This window comes from Apteryx mantelli, chromosome 8 (assembly GCF_036417845.1).
Source record: "Apteryx mantelli isolate bAptMan1 chromosome 8, bAptMan1.hap1, whole genome shotgun sequence".
NCBI classification, from domain to species: domain Eukaryota; kingdom Metazoa; phylum Chordata; class Aves; order Apterygiformes; family Apterygidae; genus Apteryx; species Apteryx mantelli.
In genome coordinates this window covers 11975264-11991409 of record NC_089985.1, presented here as the reverse complement: position 1 = coordinate 11991409, position 16146 = coordinate 11975264, and the positions used below count along the sequence as shown (strand labels likewise).

Below are 16146 nucleotides of genomic sequence, written 5' to 3'. Positions count from 1 at the left end.
AGCCGGGCTGGCGGGGCTGGGGGCTCCAGGCTGGGAGGCTTGGAGGGGCACCAGGCTGGGGGCAGCCGGGCTGGCGGGGCTGGGGGCTCCAGGCTGGGAGGCTTGGAGGGGCACCGGGCTGGGGGCAGCCGGGCTGGCGGGGCTGGGGGCTCCAGGCTGGGAGGTTTGGAGGGGCACCAGGCTGAGAGGTTTGGAGGGGCACCGGGCTGGGGGCAGCCGGGCTGGCGGGGCTGGGGGCTCCAGGCTGGGAGGTTTGGAGGGGCACCGGGCTGGGGGCAGCCGGGCTGGCGGGGCTGGGGGCTCCAGGCGGGCCCCCGCCGGCGGTGCCGCGCAGCCCAGCACGAGGGAGTTAATCCGCGCCCGCACTTTGTTTTCCTCGCCGGGCGGCAGAGGCGGGGCCGGCGGCTCCGCAGGGCGCCGCGCTTGTTTTTCCGCTCTGCCCGCGCCCCCCCCCCGCTCCGGCGGCCCCGGCCCGGCCCCGCCGCGGCCCCGCCAGCGCCGGCCCCGGGGGCGCGGGGCGCGGGCCGGGGCGGCCAATCGGGGCGGCGGGGCCGGCGCTGCCGCCCCATAAAGGCGCGGGCGGGCGCGGCGGCGGCGAGCCGGGCTGGGAGCCCTGCGCCGAGCGGAGCTTTTCTGCCCGCCCGCCCGACCAGCAGCGCAGCCCGCGCAGGTAACGGGGCGGCGGGCGCGCGCGCTTCCCGGGGGGGGGGCCCGGGGTGTGTGTGTGTGTGTGTCCGTGTCCGTCCGTCCGTCCACCCTCGGAGAGGGGTGCAGCCCCCCTCCGTGCCTCTGCCTTGCTCCCCCCACCCCCGGCACTGCTGTGCTTTCCCGTCCCTTGGAGAGGCACCGCAGCTGCGGTGTGTCCCGGCCTCTGCCCTTGCTCCGTTCCGGGTGTTTTCCAGCCTGCAAACAGACCTTCTAGGGGAAAACTTTCGCTTAGCTTTGGGGAGGCAGGAGGACAGGAGGCAGCTCTGTTTTTCCGTTTCTCTGTGCAAGCAAACATTGTTTGTTTGGTTTTTTTTACAAGGCTCGCTGGCTGCTTGCTTGAAGGGTGCCTCCTCCGTAAGGAGAAAAGAGACAGGATCTGTGACAAGGGGTCACAGTTGTCCCGTCAGGGCCGGGTCCTGGCCCCGTGGGAGCGGTGTTCCCGGGGCAGGGTGCGGAGTGCCCCGCTGCCGGGAGGGAGGCACGCTCCGGGGCAGCGTGACCTGCCTGCCGAGGGGCAGGTGAGAGGATGTCGGAGCACTGAATTTCCACGTTGCTTTGATTTTCCGTATCGCCTGCATTTGCCAGCCCCCGCAAACGCAAGCGGACCACAGCTGGCACAGTCCTGAGCCACATGGAAAGGCTGGGCTGTCCCTGGGAGCCCAGTCCAGGCTGTGCTGGGCTTGCTGGGATGCTGCGGGTCTCACCGCCTGGGCCGGAGCTCCTTCAGCCTCCCCCTGCCTGTCCCTGCCGGGACAGTTCCCGCGGGGGTCGCTTGCACTGCCTGTCACCTTCGTTTGCACTCCCTCCTGCTCCAGGTCGGTCTTGCATAACCTCAGACCACCTGATCTGCGAAGGCAGCTCCGGCTGGCAGGCCCCCCGCTGAAGCAAGCATATTAAGAAAGCCCCAGCTAATCTTTCCTGGATACTAGCCCTGCTCCAGAGGAACGGTGAGCACAGGGATGTGCAGGAGCTGAAAAGTTCATGATAGGCTGAGAAGCAGTTTTGAAGTCTGCTGCTTGGTGGATAAGACCCAGTTTGTTCCCTTGCCAAGGCAGGACATGGGTAGGAGTCTGGCTGTTAACAGGAGGCTTTGAAGATTGCTGTAGGAGCAGGGCTTTCCTAGCTGTCCCTGCGGTACAGTCGGTGTCTCAGTGTGACCTGTTGTGTTTTCTGTGTGTGGATGGGATGTCTGCAGCACAGGACCAGTGGAAGACACAGCCAGCTCTGTGGTGGAGCTCCCTCGCGTTCCCCAGTGAACGGGGGATGAAAATCTTGGAGCTCACTGTTGGGGTTGGGTCTTGTGTCCTCTCTGCAGGTATCCTCTCCTCCACTCTGCAACCATGGCCACCTCAGCAAGCTCCCACTTGAGCAAAGCTATCAAGCACATGTACATGAAGCTGCCGCAAGGCGAGAAGGTGCAGGCCATGTACATCTGGATAGATGGGACTGGGGAGCACCTTCGCTGCAAAACCCGCACACTGGACCACGAGCCCAAGAGCCTCGAAGGTGAGGGGGCAGGTGCAGGATTCATAGCTCCTTGCCAAAGAGCTGCGGGACTGCAGCAACAGGGGACACCACCTTCTTCGGGGGAAGCAGCAGTGCCTGGCTGCTCCAGTGGAAGGATGACTTTCTCCCTTTTCACGGTGGAAGGATGGTATCTGGGGAGGAAGAGGGTAGCGTGGGCAGCAGACAGATGAAAGACTGTTTGAGAAGAGGTGAAGACACAGCTTCTCATCCCCCTCCGGTTATCTTCTGTCTCGGATGCCTTGGGGGGGACATTCCCAGCTCTCCAGATGTGGTGATTAAATGAGATGCCAGGGGTTGGGAGCCCAGCCCTGGTGTTGCACCGGCCTTGCCCGCTGCGGAGGGGGCTGTTGGCAGGGAATCCGCAGCCCATTGACTCTCAAGTACTCGTTTTGGCCGGAAGTAGTTTGGCAGAAGAAAGTGGAAGGGAAAGAATGGAGCTATCCGGTGTAATTAAGAGCTTGTGTCCCTCAGAACAAACAGTCCCAGCTTACACAATAATAGCATTAGGATTTTCCCCAGGTTGCCATGGTGCTGGCTGGAGACAGTTATGAAATGAAAATACTGTGTGTGACTGAGCAGAATTATCTCTCTTTTTTTTCTTCTTTTTCTTTTTTTCCTCCCCCCTTTTCCCTCTAAGGGAGTGGTTGGCACAGCTCCTTTGCAATCTTTGATTCCCTTCCTCCTGCTTTCCCCCGAGGATATGAAGGAGATAACATTGCTTGGGTAGAGTTTGCTGCTGCTCTGGCTGCGCTTTGACCTGGAGGGCAGCGAGGAGGGGTGGGCAAGGGGGGTGAAGCTGGCGCCTTCTCCTTGCAGACTGTACCGGCCTGTCTGGCTGATGTTCCCCCTCCGCGTGAGACTCAGCCTACATGGCCTCACATGTGGTTTGCACTCCCACCTTGTCCTGGCTGCCCTGGCGTGGAGGAGTGTGTCGCAGCTCCTCTCCCCTCTTTCCTGCAGCTGCAGCGTGTCGTGTGCCCTGCCCTCTCCGAGCTCGCCCGGGCGCCTCTGCGAGGAGGCTGCGTGCTCTGCTCGGCCCCCTTTGCCGCGAGATGGGAAATGTCCTCGGTGCTGCACCGTTAACTGGGTCTTGGCCAGCAGCCCGGTTCCTGGTGTTTCCCAGGGTGGCTGCAAGGCCGGGGAGTTGCTCTCCTGCCCTTGCTGGGATTAAACCTGTTGCGGCCCTGTTCTTGACGAGCACTTGCTCCTCCGTAGCGCTGAGTGGTGGTGGGGAGCCCGTCGCCCTGGTGGTCCAGGACCTCAGTTTACAGCGGCTCATTCCTCTCCCCTCTCCAGATCTCCCTGAGTGGAATTTCGATGGCTCCAGCACTTTCCAGGCCGAAGGCTCCAACAGCGACATGTACCTGCGGCCTGCTGCCATGTTCCGGGACCCTTTTCGCAAGGACCCAAATAAGCTAGTTCTCTGCGAGGTCTTCAAATACAACCGCCAGTCGGCAGGTGAGTGGGCCCTCTCCCTTCTGGTGGAGGTGGCGTTTCTGAGGAGGGGAAAGGGGCCTGTCCCTGCTGGCAGGCGAAAGCTGTTAGTAGAAGAAGGGGAAACAGGAGACCTGTCCAAATGCTGTTCATGCCCTTAGCATCATGCCGGACAAAAAAATAAACGCTGCCCTGAAAATAAAGTACAAACAAAGCGCTAGTGGTGGAGAAAGGCCTGGTCTTGGGACGCTTCTCTCCACTGACACTGCTGGGACTCGGATTGTAAATGAAGTAGAAGTGGTAAATGAAGGTAGAGATGGCTCACAGGCAGAACGACTAGGGCCTGAGTTCCTGAGCCTCAGTCAGGTGAAGCAGGTGCTTTGGGAGTGGATCCCTCTGCTCTGGGCTATGAGGAAGACACTAATGAGCCTTGTGCTGCTTTTCCATCCTAGAGACAAATCTCCGACACACCTGTAGGCGGATTATGGATATGGTGTCCAACCAGCACCCCTGGTTTGGGATGGAGCAAGAGTACACTCTTCTGGGGACAGATGGGCATCCATTTGGCTGGCCTTCCAATGGCTTTCCTGGACCCCAAGGTAACCTTCCAGGAGTTGGAACTGGAACAAGTCAGGAATACTGAACGCTGTTTTGTAATCCTTGCAACATGGCTGAAATGCCTTAAATGAGCTGAAAGATTCAAGGTGTTTCTAGAACTGAAGGTCTCCCATAGCAAGTAGGATGTTGGCTAAAACTAACCCATGAGATTAAGATTGTCACGGAAAGGCTAAGATGATGACTGGCTGCATTCAAACGTGCTGTTCAGTTTGTTTGCGGGTGACTGAAACTCTTGCCCAGTGTTACAGAGCACAAGCTCAGACTACTGGAGGGACTCTCCCTCCATTAGGGCTCTGCTCTTCTGTTACTCCAATGAAAAATGAGTGCTGGGGCATTTCCATATGCCCTGAAACTTTGGGAGTTTTGTGTGCTCTGTCTTCGCTGAATTTGAGACTTTCCTCCTACTGGAAGCTCATGTTCCCCTTGCTTTCCATCTGTGCCGTTGCAGGTCCGTACTACTGTGGTGTAGGGGCAGACAAAGCCTATGGCAGAGACATTGTGGAGGCCCACTACCGAGCATGCCTTTACGCTGGAGTGAAAATTGGCGGAACCAATGCAGAAGTGATGCCAGCCCAGGTAAACTGTTTTAGATGCCTTGTGGAATGAGATAGTACAGAAGAATCCTGTGCGGCAGGAGCTTTTGCTGCCTGCTCTGAGGCATGTGGTTTTGACAGCGATCAAGGTGTAAGGGGGCAAGCAGCACCTCGCTGCATGTGTGTCTGCACCACTGAGCCCCTGATTGTCCCTTCTTGTAGTGGGAGTTCCAGGTGGGACCATGCGAAGGGATTGAGATGGGGGATCACCTCTGGATTGCACGCTTCATCCTCCATCGGGTGTGCGAAGACTTTGGGGTCATTGTGTCCTTCGATCCCAAACCCATCCCTGGGAACTGGAATGGTGCTGGCTGTCACACCAACTTCAGCACCAAGAGCATGAGGGAAGATGGAGGTCTCAAGTAAGTCTTTTTTGAGCTGGGCTCATGGCATCCGTTTGCTAGGGAGCAAGCTGGACCTGACTGGAAGTAGCAAGCCTTTTGCAGAGCTTTGCCCACATGGGAGATGTCACTTTGCTTGGTGTTATACATGAGCTTTTTTATTCCTCAGGAACTCTGGATTTCCTGGATTTTACTCTGTGTGGTTGTCCATTCCCTCCCCCTGCATTTTATCTTGGTGCTGGGTGGGAAATTCAGCCAGCAGTACAGCTCCATCCATGCTGGTGGAAGTATGGATGGACAGGCTGCAGCTATTCTTAGCAGGTTGTCCAGCTCTGGACCTGCCAATGCTGGGGATGGTGTGTGAGGGGGAAGGACCTTAACCATTAAAGAAAAAACCCTATGCTGAGCTTAGATCATGAAGAAAGAGCATTTGTTTCCCTTTAGGCCAGGCTGGATGCAAATGTTGCGTTTCTTAAACATGAAGATCCTGGAAATGTAAAACCCAAGTTGTCTTAGGGACTGATGTGTTGAGTAGCTTCTTGAATAGAAACTTCTGTGTCAGAACAGAAATCTCCCCTTTTGAGGACAGGTTCCCCAGTGGCAACACAGCCTGTGGGATTTGCCTGTGAGTTGAACTGGTGTCATCCCTCTCAGACCATGGGGATCCTCGTCCAAAAACCAACCTGAGTCAGAATAAGTGGGAGGGGAGAGACCCCCCTCCCCCACCACTGCAGATGTTGACAAAAGTTCCTTGTAGGACATAAGGCTTCATCATGAAGTGGCCTGGGGAGAGGGATGAATCTTTCACTTGGACACAACAGTGCAGTGTGACCCAGGTGTTACACTCAGATGCTCACCATGTTTTTCCCTCTTCCTTGCCCCTTCTGCAGGCACATTGAAGAGGCCATTGAGAAGCTGGGCAAGCGTCACCAGTACCACATCCGTGCCTACGACCCCAAAGGGGGCCTGGACAACGCCAGGCGCCTGACAGGCTTCCATGAGACCTCCAGCATCCACGAGTTCTCTGCTGGCGTGGCCAACCGCGGCGCCAGCATCCGCATCCCCAGGAACGTAGGCCATGAGAAGAAGGGCTACTTTGAGGACCGCCGGCCTTCTGCCAACTGTGATCCTTACGCTGTGACGGAGGCCCTTGTCCGCACGTGTCTCCTCAACGAAACTGGAGACGAGCCTTTTGAGTACAAGAACTAAGCGGACTGTGCCTACAGACACCGCCTTCCCCCCACACTTCCCACGCCCCTAAACTTCCCTTCTAGATGTAATTCTGAGGGCACAAGATGCCATGTTTCGTGTCCCAATAACTCTTGTTGTCTTGGGGTGGGGGAGGAGGGAGAATTTTAGTTTTATCAATGTCTATTTGTCATTGACTTTTCAAAAGACAGGAGGAGAGGGTGTTAGAAAACTTTTAACCACTGTTTTTTGTCTAATTCATCTGTACATCTGATGGGGATCCACTGGCTTCCAGGGACAGACCACATACAAGCAAAAAGCCAGCAGACAAGTGAAAAGCTACAGTTACCACTGGCTTCCCTAAAAGTCATATTTGGATGTTAGCCTCATTGCTTGCTCTCGAAGGTTAGTGCCCTTCTGAGGAGAAGGGAAGATAAGAGCTGTGATGGAGCCCCACTCTCTCCCACCTGCATGGCGTGATGGAGGAATTTTCCACCTCTGGCCACCTTAAGGTTTCCAGGAATCTTCTAGTATTGAGCTCAGCACAGGAGCATTTAGAAGAACTCCTTGTTCTGTCACTGGAAGTCAACTGATCTCCTGCTCATAACACAGAGTGAAGTAGTATTTTTCTATTTAAATATAAAAACAAAAAAAATTATATATGAAAGTGTTTTCTTTTTTAAAAAAGATGACGTTCCAATGACTTGGCCGGCTAGAGCAGGCAGTGTTCCTGAGGTTGCTGTTGGAGGGCCTCCGGGTAGGACTAAGGGTGAGCTTGGAGGGCTCAGTGGAGGAGAACTGGATGAGGATTTTCAGCATGGCATGCAGTTTGCAGGAAGCCGGTTCCCAGACTTGGGAAGCCAGCACTAATGTTTATCAGTGAAACTCGAGCAGCTGTGAACTGCTCGTCAGTGTGTAGATCAACACGAGAAAGGTGTTCTGAACTATGAGTTGGCTGGTCAACTTAACCATGTTCTGGACAGAGTTGTGGTTGTTTTACCTTTCCAGTGGGGTTAGCATGTCACTAAAGCAGGGCTTTTGATAAAGAAACAAGTTTTAGATTTTTTTTTTTTGTAATGTTCTTAGTTTCTAAAACTGAATGGTTTTACAGAGACCATCGATATTACTGTTGTGTCCTGGCTCTCAGACTGCCTGCCATCCAGCCATGACAGTGCTCCTGAGAATGGAGAAGCAATCAGCCTTCCCAGCCAGCCCCTGGCACCTCCCAACTAATGCCAGGGGGTTTAAACGTTCCGGGATTTTATACTTAGGTATCTTAGATGGTGCCAGTTATATTCCGTTGCATTTGGACTTCTTCAGAATAGTTTTTTTTTTATATATATATAATAAAAAAGAGAGAACAAAACCTTAATTCTGACTCCCTCCTCCTTTCTGTGATTCATCTTGGCAACTTCTTTTGTACGTGTTTTCTTCACTATCTGAAGGGAGTTTGACCTTGATACTGCGTGGGCTTTGGCTTTTCATTTATTTTTCCTGAAGAATGCCCTGTGTGCTTTCCAGCAAAATGGGAATTTTCTAGATGGAAGTTTTTTTGTTTGTGGTGGGTTTTTTTTTTTTTTTTGGGGGGGGGGTTTGCTTCCCCAAGTGGTTCAGCTGTGACTGGAGTGGGATTCTCTTGGTATGGGAAAGGGACTTGGCTTGCAGGTTTCCAGCCTGAGACTTGCATGCTCAGCCCAGGTGTTTGTGTACCTTCCTACACTCTTCAACACCATTGTCCCAGGATGCAGCAATCACACAGGAAATAAAATGCCACCAAGTTTCATGAAAATAGGGGCTGGGTAGAGAAGGGCCCTTTCCTGCTTTCTCAGCGGAGGGAAATGCTGCTATATCGGATCAGCCCTCATTAGACACCCAGGCATCTAGAAAAGGAAGTGAGGATTTGGATGTGTCTGGCTGCTCCCAGGGGTCAAAGTCCTCTACTCGCTTTGTGGCACTGCTGCCCAGCTCCCTAAGAGGTGCTTCCTGCAGGTTTTAACAGGCTCTGGGGCAGGGCTGAATGCTTCAGTGCCTCCCAGTCTTAAACCTGGATTAAGACCAACCCTGAACCTCCTTCCCTGGAGGGCTCCCCACGCTTGTGGTCGCACCAGGAGGCCAGAGCCAGAAATGTGAGCGCTGAGCCTGGTTCCTGCTGAGCATCCTTAAGAACAGTCATTAGCATCTGGGTCCCCCTCGGTTGCTGTCAGTAAGCTGGGGAGTTCGTTTACTTAATGGCTTGCGGTGGCTTTGGTTATGAACGGGCCCTTCCCGCGCAGGGAGCCCTGTGGTGGCACACTGCTCGAGGCAGAGGCAAGCCAGGCACCGAGTCCCTTCCGTATCCACAGAGCCAGGTGGAGTCACATCGGTGTGTCCTCACTGGGAGCTGGCAGGGTAGGATGCTATCTTCCAGGCTGGCCATCAGTGTGATGATGGGAGCAGGCTTAAGTCCTCTGTTTCTTCAGTTGCTTTGAATATAAGTTTAGGACAGGTGCTCGATGCTTAATGGTATCTCTTGTTCTCAGCTGAAAAAGCATTTAGCCATTCACTTCACAATTACCCAATTAAAAAGCAGCCTGAAACAATGAATATTGTGCTGTAAAATGGCTTTTCAAATGAATATTAAAAAAATACAACAATGATAACAATCAATTAGAAGAAAAAACTCCTTTCCTTTAGAAACTGCTTTCTGACTCTTGCCTAAACTTCATGGCTGAGCCTGCTTTGCAGTTACCTAAATGTTTCTTCCTAATCATGCAGGGTAGAAAGGTGAGCTCTTACAACATGAAGATACTGAGACTGAAATTCCCAGAAGCTGAATTTACTGCTAATGTAATTATATAAAAAGTTTTGGCTTTTAATCTAAGCCTCTTAGGAGGAAGCAAATCCTTTTTCTTTGTATTTTAAGGACGTGTGAATAAACAATGACACAGAAATAGTATTGTACAGAAAAAAATGCAAGTATCAGCCCCAAGGGCTTGCTAGGCACACCAGAGCGCCAGGGAACCACTGACTGCTCTGAATGAAGCAGTCAAAAATAGCACCAGCTTTTTGAAGTGCTTGTTGGTTGCATTCCCTTTTAATCAAATACCAGCTTATGAGACAAGGCTGCTCCAAAATGATTAATAGATCTGCTAGCATGCCAAGATTTTCCCCCCAATTCCCCATAGCTGAATTTTAAGGCAATCAAGACAAGATTGGCCACAACTCACTTCACATGTAGCTTGCAGCAGATCACTCCTGCAGCTTCTTTTAACACTTGGCTGTGCCAGCCCAATTACCTTGGGCATGTGAGGCTCTCTTCCTGAAAAGCTTTACGAATTAGGAAAGCCAGGTTGGGTTTCTTCTGACCTTTTACAGTTTCACAGTCCCTAACACAGCTCGGTATCTACGTGCCAGTCTCCCTTTTTTGTGTTTCCGTGGAGCTATCGAATAGAACTCTCCAGAACTCCCATTTTTGGCAGATTGGCCTTCATATCTTTGTGCAGTCTCAGCCCCTGGCTGTGACTATCTCTGCCTTCCTGAACAGACTTTCTCAGGGAGAAACAGGCTGATCTCAGGTGGGTAAAGTTTTGCTGAGCTGTCTTTTGGATGCTGTTTCTTGGAGAGAGGGAGGCATTCCTTGTCGTTGTTAGGCAAAGCTGTTTTTATTTCTCCAGCGGGGCCATGGGGGCACTTCTTGAGGGGAGTCTGGCTGAGCCCTGTGAGCCAGGGGTCTTTGGAGAGCGTCTGTGCGGTCCTGGCCTTGACTGTGGCCTGTAACATCATGGTGGAGCTCTGAATTTCCAAATTACAAAGCAAGCCACGAGGAGCTTTGAAAGCCCGTAAAAGCTTGTAATAAAGCCGCTCGGCTTTGAATGCATGGCCAAGTCCCCCAAGACTGAGCCTTACGTTATCAGAGCAACCCTACTTTGCTCTGTTGAAATGCATCCCGGAGGTCCAGCGGCTCATCTGATTGCCCGAATTCCTGGGGAGCGGAAAGGCTTGCTTGCCCTTGGCCTCGCTGCATGCCCGGCCCCCTTCTCCCTCTGAACACACAAGGAATTCTCTAGATGGAAGAATTACAAACACCTGAATTAGCCTGTGTGTTTCCAGCCTGGAAACTCAGCCAAATAAACAGTCCTGGTTGAAACCATAAAACTCTCTGGACACCTCTGGATAACTCACGTGATCACGTGGAGTTCAGAGGAGGGGGTTTCCCAGCCCCGGCTGAGATTAACTCTTGTTGTTTATCTGTTTGGTTGCAGGTCGGTGCGGAGCGGTAGGAGTGGGGCTGGTGATCCTTCCCCTCCTTGAAAGAGGACAGCAATCGCTCAGGGAAAGCGTGTGGGACCTGGCGAGGGGATCCAGATTGAGTGTGGCAGGTTGGTAGCTCCTGTGCTCCCAGGATCACGCCGAGAAAGCTGGTGGAGCTGGGAGGGGAGGGAATTCTGCCTTTATGGATGTCAATAATTTGACTTCAGTTGAGCCAGGATTTCATCCCACTTGTTCAGTTACTGATTAAACTGCACTGAAGACACCTACTTGGGAAACAAGTGTGCCAGGTGGGAGCTCTTGAAAGGGGAGTGGAAGAGCTGCCAGCCCTGATTTCCTTAGGTCTGTGTGGCAAGTGCATGCTGGTGAGTTAGCCACGTTGTCTGGCTACTCGGCCAGCTGGATGCCGGGCTGAGACCCACGGCGGCTCATCAACAGGTCCTCTGCACATTAGTGGTTCCTCTGGCTCTATCCTGCCTCTTCAGCAGTGACTGGCCACCTACGTGCAGTGGCCTGTTTCATGGTACTGGCTCTTACGTCTTTCAAATTGAGTCCTGAGTCTGTTCCCTCATGCAGTGATTTGGACCGGAGTTACTTCGAGGGGTGGCTTGGCCAGCGCTGGTGGCAGAGCAGAGTGGAAAAGGCTTTGGGTTATACTGGGTCCCCTGTGCCTGAGGAATGGGAATAATGAGCATGTAACGTTAGTATGGAAACTCTTTGGACCTGTTTACTGATAAAGGGGCGAATCCATTTGTGGGAGTTAAGGTTCAGAGAAGCAAATAGCTTTCCCAAAGTCATGTGGATTGGGGGATGGCTATTAGTCACCGAGTGATGTAACTCATTTGGCCCATTTGGATGCTTAAAGGCATCACTTCTTAATTGTCCAGTTCACGGACAAATGATGGTGATCTAAGCTCCTCGTGACTTTGCTCTGACCTAGTGCTGGGTGTATAGGGATTGTACTTATCTCTTGTGCAATGAACATGCATGAGAGCTTGCAGAAGAAGGGTCTGGGCAGCCCCAGCCTTGCTGCTCTCCACTGTACCGACATGTTTCCAGGGTCTCCTTCCCCTGCTGGAGAACATGGGTCAGAGCCTCTCCTGGTTGCTTCTGGAGGTGTCTGACCCTGTATTTGGAGGGACCTGGAGCTGGGTGCTTCTTGTGGTTAGCCCCCCAAACCTGGAGGCTTTGTCATGTTCCCACACCCTTCGTCAAGGGTCCAATGAAATGGTGCCCCCAGACAATCCTGGCCCAATTTCTCACTTTTCTGAAAATGTAGAGCCTGTAAATCACTTAAAGCCCCTTGCTCTTGAGAACTACTCTGTCTTTTCCACGAGGTTTCTGGCACTGGGATTAGGCACTGGTCTTTCATGACCAGACCTTTGCTGTGCTGCTTTGCCATTACACGGCCTGTAAGGGACTTAAATATCAGTAAGGGGCACTGGCTGTAACAGCACCTTCCCTTTACTGGGAATATGGGCCCTTTCCCCGAAGGAGCTGCCTGTGTGGGAGATGCTCTGCAGGTGCTTTTGCTGGGCTGTAGCGATAAGCCTTGGCTATTTGCCAGCATAAACCGTTCTCTTGGAGAAGCTGATCAAAGCAGTTATGTGCTGGCCGGTACGCGGTGTGGCCAGCAGAGACCTGATCACTGACCCAAAACTGGGTGTGGGGAACAGCCCATGCGCCGCTGCAGGTGACACATGTCAGGAGGCGTTTCGGGGACTGACGATCCCATGTCCGATGGTCGGGAGCCTCAGAGCCTCTACCTGCACTGCTGGGGGTGAGGTTGGCTGCCGCTCTCCTGCTGCCGCCCTGGATTTGGTTTCAGCTGTGCGTGTCCGGTCTTTGTGCTTGTAAATGGCAGAGGGCTGGGACAGACTTGTTTTTGTCAGTAATTGCCCCAGAAGCCTGGCCCACAGTTCAGACATATTCCAGCCATTGAAAACCCTCATCCCTGAGCCTTGTACAAACAGTCTGGTCTTTCCACTGAGGAATCTGGCTCCAAGCTGTTCAGGGTGGTTGGGGTTTGGCTCCCACCCTTCCTGTTGTGCCCACCATGCACCTCTTCTTTGGTGTCCCCATCTCTGTTGAATAAATGGTGCAGCCTCTGGCTTTGGAGAGAAATCTAGCAAGCTGCCACCTGCTTTGGGTTTAACCAGCAAAATCAATGGGAACCTGCCCGAGTGTGGAGGAATCCAGGGGAAGAGGTGGAAACTGGGGAAAAGCCATGTTTTGCAACTTTAGGAAAGAACACCAGGGCTGCGGCAGCCTGTGCAGGCTTTTTACCATCTTGTAGGAGAACTGGGCATTTTGCCTCTCCTAAGCCTTCTCCCCCACCACTTCTCTTTTCCTATGATGTTCCCTTCTCCTGCAAGATGGTGCAAGAGTGCTCAGGGTGCTGGGGTGGCAGCGCACAGGGGCTGCTCCAGCTTTACCCCGCAGAGCACAACCACAGCTAGAAATCTAGTCTGTGGCGGTGGTGGGTTTTCCCCCCCCCCACCTCCGTCCTGGCCTGCTGACAGGCTGGCACAGCCAGGCTATTTTGCTTTCATAAGCTGCATTATGTAACCTGTGTCTTGAGTGGGGATGCGGTGCCAACTTGGAATCCGCAGCGGGAAGGAGCCACATTCCTCTCTTGCTGGGTTTAATCCCTGCCTGGTTTGCTGGGAGAAATTGGAGCACTGTGCAGAGGATTTTAATCTCCTGCCCCAGGTGGAACCGGCTCATTTGTGCAGAGTCCTCCCTTCCTCTGTCAACAGGTTGTGCCCGTGACTCCTCTTAGCAAGCCCCTTCCCTGGCTGTTAGGAGAGTTGGCCCAGGCATGCACACCATGCCTCAGGGACCTTCCGCTCCTTCTCTGTTTGGTGACCTCTCAGTGCCCCATGGCTTAGGTTAGGCTTGTTCTGAAAGGTGAGGGGGCAAGCAAAGCAGAAGTGGAGACTTCTGCAAGTGTAGGCAAAAAGTCAGCAGTAAAGCCAAATAACAAGGGGGTGCCAGGCTGGCATGGTTAGCAGGTAGGTTGCAGAGCCTGGAGAAGAACAGACCAGAACTAACAGTTTGCCCAAGCTGTCCCACCATCGACTGCCCTCCCAGGTTGCCCCATCTGCAGGACCTGCACCATCCCTTGTTACACCAGAGCCTGAGAGCTGGAGGATCTGGGGCAGCCCCTGGGGATCCCGTGCCCCAGGGCCCAACCCTGGGGGCCCTGTGGCACCAGCCTGGCTGTGTGTGGGGCATGGGACAGCAGTGAATGCTTGGCAGGACATTGTTGGTTCCCTGGCAGCCTGAGCCACCTGCCTTCAGCCCCTGCACTCAGGACTGATGAGCTTCTGGACCTGTTTGGAGTTCATGGGCTGCACAGGTTCAGAAGCAGAGGTCCTCTTCCCGCCCTGTTCAGGTTTTAGATGAAGTTGCCAGCACTAATTCCTTGCCATGTGTTTTCATGTCCTGTAGGTGAATGAGGCACTAAACTCCAGAACTGTTGCTGGCAGCTTTCCCCAGTGCTAAACATGCTGTTAAAATGAGAATTATTAATTAAATCCAGTGTTATGTTGCTTGCTTCTCATCACAAAGTCGTGTGACACCGTGTGGCTTGCAGAGATGTTGAGCAGCTGGCTGAATTGTCCAGCTGCTTCTGTCCTGAGCCTGGGCTTGGCCAAAATGCCTAAAATACTGGGAAAGCAAGAGAATAGGATGCTCCTCCCCTGCTGAGCTGAACCTGTAGGATTCGGGGAAGCAGGATGGCATGCAGGCGTCTGGTGGCCTAAAATGCTAGGAGTTCAGATCAACACTTGCTTCACCCACAAAAAGTGATCTGTCCAACCCTCTCCTTGTTTAGGGGATCCCGAGCAAGCCCAGTTCGACATGGGAAGAGCTGTGCCCAGGACGATGTTGTCAGGATGCTGTCCCTGTTTAGGAAAGGCTGCCTTGGAACAGCTGGGCTCAGCTTGTCCCTGAAGCTAGGAGGCCAGGGCTTCAGCTGGCTGAATCACTGCAAGCTATGTGCTTGCTCTGAAACACAAGATATTTTCAGACAATTTTCCACCCAGCCAGATAACACATGCAGGGCAGTTAAATGGCTCCATTTTTTCCACCTCTCCTTGTGGTCGGCTCTCCTGGCAAGTTTTTCATCCATTCTTTAAAATGCTTTCACTGTAGCATGGATGCTTTCCCATCTGGCAAATAACTGTGCCAGTGATTAGCAAATAACACCGTAACTGTCGCTGCAGACCTATGAGGAAGCATTTCATTAAGAGAAGAGATTATTTTGGCATGGAAGTTGTGGGGTTTTTCTGTTTTTGTTTTGTAGTGTCTCTCCAGGATGAATAAAGTTACTCAGAGCTGAGGTCGTACCCCATGTACCAGAGTAGGAGCCAGGGGATACGCCATGGATGGTGATTTGGGACCAAAGAGCATCCTAAAGATTTGTGGGATGCTGAGAGTCTGTGTCATGGAAATGTCCTGGTCAGACTGAAGTGTGTCATCTTGGTCATCAGGTCTGTGCTCCAACGGGGAGGGAGAACAGAGTTGGTAACGGTGATATCTAATTCTCAAAGTGCGAGCTGTAGGGCTTGTGCCTGATAAACCCTACTCATACTGGCCTCCCCACACAGGGGAAAGTATAGCTCAGAAAAGCCGAGGGATCAAGGGCAGTATCCAGGGCCGCAGAGAAGGCTGTTTGGTTTCTACAGGCAACGGAGGGCGGTAGGGGTTGAACACAGCCTGTGCGGCTGTGCACACCTCTGCGTGCGGGGAGCCAGGCGCTGGCACGGCAGGAGCTGAAGTGCTCTGAGTCACTTCTGCAAGCCACCCACGATGGCCCCAAAGCGCTTGAGATGGAATCGCCTGCAGAATTGGAGCCTGCACATGGGTAGACATGAGTCTACATGGCTCTTTCTAAACAAAAGCCAACAGTTGGTGTCCATGTTGCATCTTGCAAAGAGGTAGCCTGGGCTTGCTGGCGGAGCTCGTGCTGGTGAAGGTCACATAGCTTGAAATGTGGGTGCTGGTGCTGGATGAGCTGAGCTTAGTAAAACAAAATCTTGAGGCAAACGGATGGGGTGGGGGAAAGGTCCAATGCGCCAAATGTCGCAATCCCAGGTGGGCTCTGCAGAGCATCTGCAAGTCCAGGGTGAATGGGTTTCCAAAGGGCTGGAGCTGAGCTTGGTCACTCCCACAGCACCCGTGCAAACAGTGTGTGCCCTGGGGTCATGGGACATCTTGGGTGGGAGCTGGCAACAGCCTAGGCCAAAGAGCTCTCGGATACCCAGTGGCTTGTCCTGCTCATCTCCCCCTCCTATCCTGCTGGTAGAAACTGCTCAAATGAAATCTAAAGCAAATGCTGCAATACTTGTCTTTCCTCTTTGTTGTAAATAATGGCAGGCTTTTTTTTTCTGTGTGCTATTTAAGCAGCAGCTGTATTTCAACCAGCTGACTGTGCTTTGGGAGGAGATCAAGCGTTCTTAGCCAGATCTGTGGCTGGTGGAAAT

At 53.1% G+C, this 16146-nt stretch overlaps 1 protein-coding gene across 1 annotated transcript; it reads left to right on the top strand.

Annotated features, from left to right (window-relative positions):
• Window positions 1-597: 597 nt before the first annotated feature.
• GLUL (glutamate-ammonia ligase) lies at window positions 598-7781 on the top strand. Its single transcript, XM_067300618.1, has 7 exons — window positions 598-670; window positions 2024-2214; window positions 3532-3693; window positions 4122-4268; window positions 4736-4863; window positions 5043-5242; window positions 6112-7781. Exons 2-7 carry the CDS (start codon window positions 2049-2051, stop codon window positions 6428-6430), a joined length of 1122 nt encoding a protein of 373 aa, XP_067156719.1. The 5' UTR covers window positions 598-670; window positions 2024-2048; the 3' UTR covers window positions 6431-7781.
• The last annotated feature ends 8365 nt before the right edge of the window (window positions 7782-16146 follow it).

Coding starts and splice junctions, on each gene's coding strand:
- GLUL (XM_067300618.1), top strand. CDS start 2,049: ATGGCCACCTCAGCAAGCTCCCACTTGAGCAAAGCTATCAAGCACATG. Junction 3,694..4,121: donor ATACAACCGCCAGTCGGCAG/GTGAGTGGGCCC, acceptor TTTCCATCCTAG/AGACAAATCTCCGACACACC. Junction 5,243..6,111: donor AGGGAAGATGGAGGTCTCAA/GTAAGTCTTTTT, acceptor CCCCTTCTGCAG/GCACATTGAAGAGGCCATTG.